Below are 10,689 nucleotides of genomic sequence, written 5' to 3'. Positions count from 1 at the left end.
TGTCGAGGCACAGATCTGGGGAAGGGAACCAAAACATTCCTGCAGCATTGAAGGTCCCCAAGAACACAGTGGCCTCCATCATTCTTAAATGGAAGAAGTTTGGAACCACCAAGACTCTTCCAAGAGCTGGCTGCCCGGCCAAACTGAGCAATCAGGGGAGAAGGGCCTTGGTCAAGAAGGTGACCAAGAACCCGATGGTCACTCTGACAGAGCTCCATAGTTCTTCTGTGGAGATGGGAGATACTTCCAGAAGGACAACCATCTCTGCAGCACTCCACCAATCAGGCCTTTATGGTAGAGTGTCCAGACGGAAGCCACTCCTCAGTAAAAGGCACATGACAGCCTCTTGGAGTTTGCCAAAAGGCACCTAAAGGACTCTCAGACCATGAGAAACAAGATTCTCTGGTCTAATGAAACCAAGATTGAACTCTTTGGCCTGAATGCCAGGGGTCACGTCTGGAGGAAACCTGGCACCATCCCTACGGTGAAGCAAGGTGGTGGCAGCATCGTGCTGTGGGGATGTTTTTCAGTGGTAGGGACTGGGAGACTAGTCAGGATCGAGGGAAAGATGAACGGAGCAAAGTACAGAGAGATCCTTGATGAAAACCTGCTCCAGAGCACTAAGGACCTGAATGTCCTTGAGTGGCCCAGCCAGAGCCCGGACTTGAACCTGATCGAACATCTCTGGAAAGACCTGAAAATAGCTGTGCAGCGACGCTCCCCATCCAACCTGACAGAGCTTGAGAGGATCTGCAGTATGAGAGAAACTCCCCAAATACAGGTATGGCAAGCTTGTAGCGTCATGCCCAAGAAGACTTGAGGCTGTAATTGCTGCCAAAGGTGCTTCAACAAAGTACAGAGTAAAGGGTATGAATACTTATGTAAATGTGATATTTCAGTTCATTATTTTTTATACATTTCTTCTATACATGTCTAAAAACCAGTTTTTCCTTTGTCATTATGGGGTATTGTGTGTAGATTGATGAGGGGAAAAAAAACTATTTCATCAATTTTAGAATAAGGCTGTAACGTAACAAAATGTGGAAAAAGTCAAGAGGTCTGGATACTTTCTGAATGCACTGTATACCTAGGTTACACAATGATGTATGGTGTACTTTTGTCTTTGCTGTGGGACAAATAGTGATGAGAACACATCAATCTTTATTAATACCCATGCCCCAGCAGAGAACATCCAAGGGCAATATAAATATCACTTCACATAAAACATTATTCATCTTCACAATCTCACAGTCTCTTTCTTGTCTACAAGACAAGACAACCCATTCCATTCTCAGAGTCAGGGATCTGTATTATGCAACTACTCTGTGCGCAGCTTGGCCAATATTTTAATCATTGTCAAATCCACACAGTAAATGATTAAATAAACCATAATTACTAATTTTTATCGGGATATAACAATTATATTGTAGCCACTATAATACATTTCCAGGGGTTTCAATGTTCTTATGTAGGTTGTGATATTCCATTGGTAAATAAATCGGTCTGTCAATGTAGTACTTGCGCGGGATTGGTTTTGAATATCCAACCGCTCAGCAGTCTTTGGCTCCGCCCTGTTGTATCTGTCGTTCTGTGAGAGGCTATCAGTGCTTCTTGTTGTCCCGCCCACTCCCTTCCATCTGCAATCAATCTGATGAAATGTTGCAGGAGCGTGCGGGATGTAATGGTGGTTGTCACTTACGAATGTGAATAAAAAGCCGGTGGACTTACAGCAAAGACAAGGAGCGAAAAGCACGTCAAACCTTAGGAGCAGTACGGGAATAGAGGGAGATAGGGGAGCGTGCTCACTACTCTTTCAAACACACCGACGCCGCAAAGCACGCAGAATATGGCGGAGCAGCACACAGCCACGGACGGCAAGCATAAAGCTTCCCCGAATGCCGGGGGCTCGCTGCATGGTAACAGCCGACCAAACGCCGTGGGTGGAGGTGGGGGCAAAGGAGGCCTCTCTGGCGGACTGGCACAGCCAGCGGGGTGGCAGTCTTTACTCTCGTTTACTATTCTTTTTTTGGCCTGGTTGGCAGGCTTCAGTGCTAGACTTTTTGCAGTGATCCGGTTCGAGAGCATCATCCACGAGTTCGATCCATGGTAAGTAGTTAGCTATCTACAGTATTAGCTAGCTAGCCAAAGCTAACGTTGGTTGCGTTGCAGTCAAGAGTATTGCTAGTTAGAAGCGAGTCATTCTTGCTGCTGTTCTAGATGGGTTGATGCCTCACTTCATTTGACTGCATGGTAATGTCTCGATCTATCTCCTTGACCTCATAATGCAGTTTTCGTAGTAAACTTTCATGCACAACTTCCCCGTTTGCAGAACTTTCCCTGCTTTCCCGAACGGTCTTTGAAATATGAGTAACGTTAACTAGCTAGGTAATAGCTAACGTTATATAGCTAGCACAGGACAGGACAACCTGGAAATCAACAATTTGTTCAGTGTTATGAATAGGCTGACAGATTGTTAGTCAGCTAGCTAAAATTAGCTAGGCAAGCAATGTCCTGAGGTCAGAACATCCTGGACATTTCCTCATGAGGAATAGGCATAGAACTGTATTGTTCTAGTCATTCACTCATTCATTTATTCACTAACTCGTCAAAGTTGGGTATCCTAGCCAAAGTCGAGGTTATCGTGGCTACTATTATTCCTCTCCCACACTAAGCACCAAGCTTTGCCTAGATTGTGTGTTGTCTGTATCAAGTACCTTCAAGTAGAGTTCCAGACGACTTCCTCAGCAAAATTGCATTGGGTGAATCCCACATGACACCCTATGGGCCCTGGTCAAAAGTAGTGCACTATATAGGGAAAAGGGTGCCATTTGGGATGGGTCCAATGCAACATAATTGCTGCCTTGGGTGGTCACATGGTTTCCCAGCCTTTTTGTAAGGTAAATGGTTAGCTAGCTGTGTGATTTACTAGGTAACCAGGGGATGGTGGGAAGATCATTCACCCATCTATCAAGCTCTCTTCCGGACGTGTCTTATTTGATGCAGCAGATTTTTGTAAGTCTCTTGTTATTCTTAGAGTTAGATCATTCCGAACGTTCCTCAAATCAATTATTTAATGACATCAAGTTTGTGTTGAGCCTTGTTCTGTGTTTTTTTAACATCCGAATGCTTGCGATCGATAAATCATCAAGAGTGTTTTACTTGACAGCGAGAACAGAATAGGCTACATGATGGCTATAAACACATTTCATGCTGATCTGAGGACTGATTTAGTCATCATGGTTGCCTGGATGCTATAATGCTGCTATTGATTTTGATTTTGGTCGAGCCTCTTCTCCAGTTATCTGAAGCTAACCATTATGTTGAACCATTATGTTGAACAAGCAGGCAATATGAAAATGCGAGATTGGCTTTATCAGCAGTATGCCAAGCTAATATTGAAATATGCAAACATTGTTCGTGATGGAACAGTGAGTGGCATGACAAGTTATTTTTAACACCCCCCCCCCCCCCCCCCCCCCCCCCCCCACACACACACACACACACACACACATCTTGTACTGTTGGAGAACAGTTGGGGCTATTACAGTAATTATATATATATATATATATATATATATATATATATATATATATATAGATAGTACATTGTATTTGCCTTATCTGGTCCGTAGGCTACCTGTTTAAAACACCAGGCAATCAGTGTCATGTTTTGTGTAGAAGCTCATGTCAAAAAAAAATTATTGATTGGAGTTGCCAAAACATCCCTTGGTTCATTTAAACAAATACAGCACATCTCATTCGTCAAGTTGCTGCATTGACTGACTGAGGGGATTGCAAACACCGCATTGAGCGTACTGAAACTCAAACCACAAGGCACTGTCTGGTTTCCATCCAGACAGTGCACATGTAGGGCCTATTCTGTCAGAGGAGCGATGGGAGGGAAAGAGGCTCCGTCACAGAGATAATGAGCTGGATGTTCAGGAAGGGTTTAAGCACTGGGTTTCATCTGTGGTGATACACGCACACAAACAAACCCACCTCGAGGGTACCATAGGTGTGTCTCCTAGCCAAAGCCAAGGCTGGCGCTTGGAGCCTGAGCCGTAGATGGACGCTCGCTGTGTATCTCGATCACCTTTGATCTTGCAAACTGGCGCTTTGCTCAAGGTGAGGGAGGGAGAGAAAGAAAGCCTGGTGGATTCTTTGCCAGGCAACCAGTTCCGTCTCTGTGCGATCTGAGGCTTAAGTTGATTAGGCTAACCCTCTATTGATCGGTAAAACAACAGGCGGCAATCCCTCATCTGCTAGGACCGATAAACCCAGATTATATGGGTGAATCACACAGGCCTTAGGCCACAGCTATACCCTTTCATTGCCCACCAGAATGAAGATCTCGTAGGTGGATTAAACTGAAGCAATACATGCTGAACTCTCTAGCTTCTCTCATGTTAGTGTATAGGCTAGCTGCAGTGAGAGCGGCAGAAGTCATCAGTGATAATTGGCATTACAAAGAGTAGCCTATAGCTCACGCTTCTAACACATACAATGGTAAGAAGTATCTATATTTTGTCTTTGAAATGTACAATAAAGGCCAACAACGATGCTACATACTCCTTCGAAAGTGTTTAGTTATCCCCTATTGGATTTAAATGAGAATCATAAATAAAGATGCATTCCAATGCTCATGTATTTCTTATATGACATAGCCTAACGCAGAAGGATTTCTTTGACAAATGTATCATGCACATTTAATGGCCTCTGAGCTGTCTAGAGAACCTGTTTTCAAGGTCCCCTTCGGCAGCAGACAATATGCCAAATGGAATTGCTGTTCCGTCAAGCTATTCCATCTCATTATTGGGTTAGTCTTCAATGTTTTGTAACTTGAACATGTATCAAAAGCAAATTACTTGAAGCAAGGAGAGTGCAACTCACTGTGAACACAGTTACTCTAAAGCATTATGTGGTAAGGATCCAATTCTGATTATGTTTAACAGAGGCTTGGCTGATGAGTATCCCAAAACCTACGTTTATTCCCTACAGCATCTCAGTCGCCGCAATCTGTCCAACAGCTAATGAAATATGCAGTGCCCGATTACCTGCAGTGGAGAGGCAAACTTTGTAAAACAAAAATGTTCAGAGTCCCTGTAATGCATTGTTCGGAGCACACAGCACTGGGCATGAGGCTTGATTTGATTCGATGCCCGGCAATGAATTGGGCTTACCAGAGCTGTGGCTCTTCAGTTCCAATTGTGTTTAGCCTACATCATCAAATACAGGCAGAGGCCAGAATTGCATGTACCTCAGAAATGGTTAATTAACCAAGAGGAGAGATTTTTTAAAAAATGTGTGTTAAAACAAACAAAAGCAGCATTTAAACAATGTACTCTGGATAGTGAGTGCTCATGTTGAAAGAATCTTTACCTCTTTAGTGTTCTTCGCATTGGATCACTCTACCCACCCTCTTGGAAGTGACTCATCGATTTAAAAATCACACATTCATCCTGATGATAATTTAATTGACATGTAAAAAGGAACCTTTGTTGGGCTTGTATCGACACTCCTGTAGATGAAGACAGGCAGATGTGTGATGAAGGCTCATGTAGCCAAGCGTTGAGACCCGTGAGATGAGACTAATCGCTGTGCAATTCTTTGAAGCACATTTTCAATGCCAAAGACAGTGTTCTGGCTTCAGTTAGACTCCAGTCCCCGGCATAACTGAATTCATATCACACCCAATACAGAAGGAACGACCACTTTTATTCTCCTATTGTTTTAAATCAAGGCCCTTGATGCTAAGCTCATGATTAACTTCCATTTCCCACGTACCCATGCCCAGGGGGCAGGGGCGGTGGGTGAGGCGATATGGCCGACGTGCGGTTGTGACAGATCCCTCCCTGGGCACCTGCAGCACGCGTAGGAGCTAAGCTGGCAGGAAGGAGCTTAGAGCCCAGGGGAGCCACCGGGGAACACAATAAAAAGCTCTGCTGGTATATAAAGTTGTTTGTTTTTGGGTTATTCCATTCACAAATATACACTGCGGAATCTGTCAACCCACTACAAAGCACATGCATTTGTTGATTTCAGTCTCTACCTCAATTTCTGTCTCATTGAGTATAAGCCTCTTGCTGTTTAAAAATAAATAAAAATGTTATGAATGTGAATAGTCTTAGAGCAGGTTTTGTGGAGTCGTTGCCATCTGCAGCCAAGAGCAAGCTTCTCCTATACGTACAACCCTCATTGCATTTCATGAGGATGGCTGAAGCTATGCGCAGCCTACATGGGGGTTGTGGTTGAGTTACTCGCACGGAATTGGCAATTGCTGACGTTCCCCCCATTCCTACCAAATTAAATATACATAGGCATACCTAATGGTGTGATTCTGAAAGTGTGCTACGGAGGCTGCCTATCGAGAGCCTCTTTCTGTCAACAACCCAGATGCCACGCAACGTCGCCGTGATGGAGGACGACAGTGCGCTGGAGTATTTGTTAATGTGATTAATTGCTTACCTCTAAGCCCCCAGTGGCCTTAAATATCAGTCTCTGCCTGGAGAAGGCCAGCATCATGGGGTGAGGGAGATAAAGCCTTAATCTTTTAGAGGTCTCTGTGTGAGGCTGTTCTTGTTAGTTTATGCAGGGGGGGATGTTGGTGAACTAGTGCAATGGGATAAAACTTATCGTTTGCAAAACATGTAGGGTAGTATTCTGCCGAAATCCCCAGGCTTGTTTTTATTTTCCACCCTCTCCCACGGACTACACACACTTGCTGGACTCTGGCTACCACTTTTAACTGACATTTAAACGGCTCACAATTGCTGTTCTCTGTCAGTTTTTTCTCCTGCTCTCTCTCTGTATAGTCTTCCTACCCACAGGAAGGGCTGTGACGGTAATTGAATAACCGTGTAACTGACGGTAATGGATGAAGACGTTTTAAATAGGCCTACATTCATTTTAGGATTGTTTTAGAAACTTTATTTTCATGTAGTTTAACTTTACCTCATAGTGGGAGTGTTTACTAATGATTTTATAAGCAATTGTTTTGCTAATTTAGTCTGTCTAAATATTCTGCATGTCCTCTTTCCAACTGTCCTTTTGATGCTTGAGCAGCTCATCCCTAGATGCTCGGTGTGTAGCGCGCTGTAGGCTGTGGACTTTCTTTTATACAATGCACGTTTTCATTGCTTGCTAATAAATCGGTCTTTAAAAAAAGGTTGGATGTGTCTGACTTCATGAATTATTCAACAGCAGTCGACAAGGTGGTTCTGGCTCTGAGGCCTATAATGTGCTAATGTATCAAATGGACAATGGGCCAATCCTCTCCAGCCTGGCATGGTAGAATTTGATACGGAATCTTTTCTTAATTTATAGACTAATCAACGCTGATCAGGCCCAGTCCTGGCCGATATGCCGCCCTCGGCGAGACACAAATTACCACCCTATTAATCCCACAAAGTTGAATAGTGGCCTAGGCTATAGTGTCGCCCACAATGCACTTTTAGTGACCTCATCGTAGACCGCTGCCCTGTTTTAGTGTAATTGACAGCGTGTCTTGACTGCAGTGGTGTGTGTGTGTGTATCCTCTCAGAATGATTGCTTAGTTTCGGTAGTGTGAGTGCACGCCTGGCTGTATATGTTACACTTCAGCTTTCGCCTCCCCCTCGCTTTGGCCTTGCATCTCGGTGAACAGAAACAGCAAGAATCTAGGGCATGAAAGTTGGTCAGAATCTAAGGGACCTAATCTGCTGATGTATAAGAAAAAAAAAACATGTCAACTTTGAGTTTGCGTTTGATATCTGGGATATTGCCTATCTCTCTGGGATGGACTTGAGGGGTGGAGGCCGGATGGTGCTAGAAACTCTGACAGCCAGCGGTCGAGGGGCAGAAGGGCACCTTCACTCCCTGACAAAAGACAGCAGGTTTGCTGTGGGAGAGCGCACTTTCATGGAGAGAGGGGGAAGGAAGCAGAGGGGGAAAAAAGTAGTCTACAGCCATTGAACCAGTCTAAAGGAGGTAGTGGAGGAGCCAAAGAAAATATATTGTCAATTTTTTTCATTGGGCAGGGAATCCAGTGGGAGTTATTTTCCGAAGTTATAAGATTAATATTGAATTTCTTGTAAGGCTGATGGGGTTGCCTAGTTGAAGCAGAGGTGCTTTAATAAGATCAACTGTTGAATCTATCTTGGCTGAGAAGTTAAAATAGCTGAGCGCTTGAGCGTGTTAAAGTTGTTTCCATCTTTCATCTATTTCTATATTAGCCTACAGCTCTTCTGTAACTTGTCCTTACAAACTTGCTAGTGGATGACCTTTAGAGTGCTGTTGAGTTTAAGGTAGCGTAACTGCAAGTAGTCGAAGGGCTGTGAAAGCAAGGATTATTGTGAAGGTTAGGCCATAGTTTCTCTTGTGCGTTGGAATAATTATTTACTAGATGGCTGCTGGTCGGGAGCTGATTAGCTGGCATATTCTGTGACTGGTAGGCTTGGGCGATACCCCAGTATACAGTGGAAGCGGTATATTATAACAGAAATCTAAGATGTGTCAAATTATATCCAGCTCAGGGCTCTAGTTTTTTTCCCAAATTCCTGGAAGAAATAAATGTTTGGGTGCAGTTACCCTTTAATTCAAGTGGCACCAGTTTGGGTTAGCAATGTTTCTGTAGCGCTCGTGATTGTAGTGTGCAAAACTAATTGCTGCTGGATTGATGCAAATAATAATCATATCATTCTGCCAGGTAGGTATAGGCTACTTCGTAGTTAACATGTAATTGAGACTGGTTATGGGAAAGCCTTTCCATCTCTACCAGAAGGTTATCATTAACATCGTTGCTACAATTTCAAGACTGTTTGGGTGAAGTTTAGCCTTTAGTCTAGGCCCTACTAAGCTTTAGAAGTTTTCTTCGTATTCTCAGTCTAGAAACTCTCAACCTATCATACCCTCAATGTATTGAAAAACGTTTTGCAAAAAACATTGGTGTGTAAGAATATATACCCCGCTGACAAAGGTCATGAGTGCTGCAAAAGTGTTATTTTGTTAAATAAGATGGCCTGTGTCGATTTAGCTTAACTCAGCCAAAACGGATTCTGTTGCAGCATCATTGCCCTGTGCGCTAACGTGTTTGACAGCAGAGGTGAGTTTAACTTGATCAGTGTATAATTTCCTCAAAGGGCTTTCTAAACAATTTTGAAGAATGTACCGAAATGACAAACAAAGACAGCAGTAGCCTACATGTTTTCTAATTTCCCTTCATGATGTCATCCCCCGCATTTCTGCCAAACTGGAATGGTTTCCAAATAAACTGTCTCCTGAATTCCTTGGTATAAAACCCCATTGAAACATTAGTCATTACTCATTGTATGATACTTGATTACATAATCTCATCATGGCATATTTTAAAATGGGCAATTGGGCGGCAGGTAGCTTAGTGGTTAAGAGCGTTGTGCCAGTAACCGAAAGGTCGCTGGTTCTAATCCCCGAGCCGACTAGGTGAAAAATCTGTCGATGTGCCCTTGAGCAAGGCACTTAACCCTAATTGCTCATGTAAGTCGCTCTGGATAAGAGCGTCTGCTAAATGACTAAAAAAAAAAGTTTTTTGCTGTTTGTTTGTGGCTCCCTCTGCCCCCCCCCCCCCCAACCCTTATAAAAACAGCACTGCAATCAAAGGCTGAAAAGCCCTTGTGGCAGTATTATCTTCTCATCTCAAAGTTTTCATCCCAAGTGAAGCTGCGACCTTCAAAGCACATTTCCTGAGCCCCTGTTGTTGCGCTTGTTAGAGAGATCAAGGGAGATGTTCGAGACTTTGGCATGAACTCCTCTCAGATGAAGCCGGACCTCTTTCATTAAAATAATTCCTCTGCTTCATTGGAATATATGAAGTAGCCTACATCATTAGGCACTTTATATGCATTTTCTTTGACAGGGATGAGTGACTTCAGACTCTACATTTCCCTTTCGATAGAACAGAATGGTCTTTGCAATTACCATTGTCATTAGACTGTAATTTACTACGACTGCTTATCGTGACCTTGAAATATACTCTGATCTTATTGGCAGTAAAGTTCACTTTCTTCAGTCATGTTTGCTTTTGCACGTTCAGTCTGTTACTTTCAACATTCTCGGTCTTTCAAAAAAGGCTTTTTAACTATCCAAGTGAGTGGCCTCTTGAACTGTGATTTGACTGATGGCTGGGCCTCACTTCGTTTCATTCATTTAAAAGGAGATGAAATTGTAAAGCCGCTTTATTGCTCAGTCACCTGTCATCCTACTGGATTCTGAGAACCCTGTCGGCCTGACAGCCCTTCCGCTGTAGATGAAAACTAGTGTCTGGCAGCTTTTATTAGACCTCTGTGCCCTGTTACATACCAGTGTTAATTTAGAGCAGTGTTAATTAACTAGTGTCTGGCAGCTTTTATTAGACCTCTGTGCCCTGTTACATACCAGTGTTAATACAGAGCAGTGTTAATTTTGGCACTTTTCTTTTGTCTTAGTCATTTTTACTAAAATATCATTAAGTCTTAGTCACATTTTTGTCAGTTGAGTAATGATTTAGTCTAGTTATTGTCAAAATTACGAAAACAGTGGGCCATTTTAGTCAACTAAATGCCCTTTCATTTTAGTCATCACATTTGTATTGCCTAATTAACCTATAAATCACTGACTTCCATGTGCACAAACACACAGCCTTGTCCTACCAAAATATTTTTCTGAATAACATCATTTTCTCTTCCCAACAGCATACAT

The 10,689-nt window shown here is 43.1% G+C and overlaps 1 protein-coding gene across 1 annotated transcript in view; it reads left to right on the top strand.

Moving 5' to 3' along the window:
- The first annotated feature begins 1,625 nt into the window (after positions 1-1,625).
- Positions 1,626-10,689, top strand: part of LOC311132239 (dolichyl-diphosphooligosaccharide--protein glycosyltransferase subunit STT3B-like) — an 86,286-nt gene continuing 77,222 nt past the window's right edge. Inside the window, exon 1 of the mRNA XM_084165469.1 lies at positions 1,626-2,106. Within this exon, the coding sequence (XP_084021595.1) occupies positions 1,847-2,106 (260 nt within the window). The 5' untranslated portion in view covers positions 1,626-1,846. The remainder of the gene's footprint in view (positions 2,107-10,689) is intronic.

The sequence above is a fragment of the Coregonus lavaretus genome (genome assembly GCF_964263955.1).
Source record: "Coregonus lavaretus genome assembly, chromosome: 7".
NCBI classification, from domain to species: Eukaryota; Metazoa; Chordata; class Actinopteri; order Salmoniformes; family Salmonidae; genus Coregonus; species Coregonus lavaretus.
This window is presented reverse-complemented; position numbering and strand designations above follow the sequence as displayed.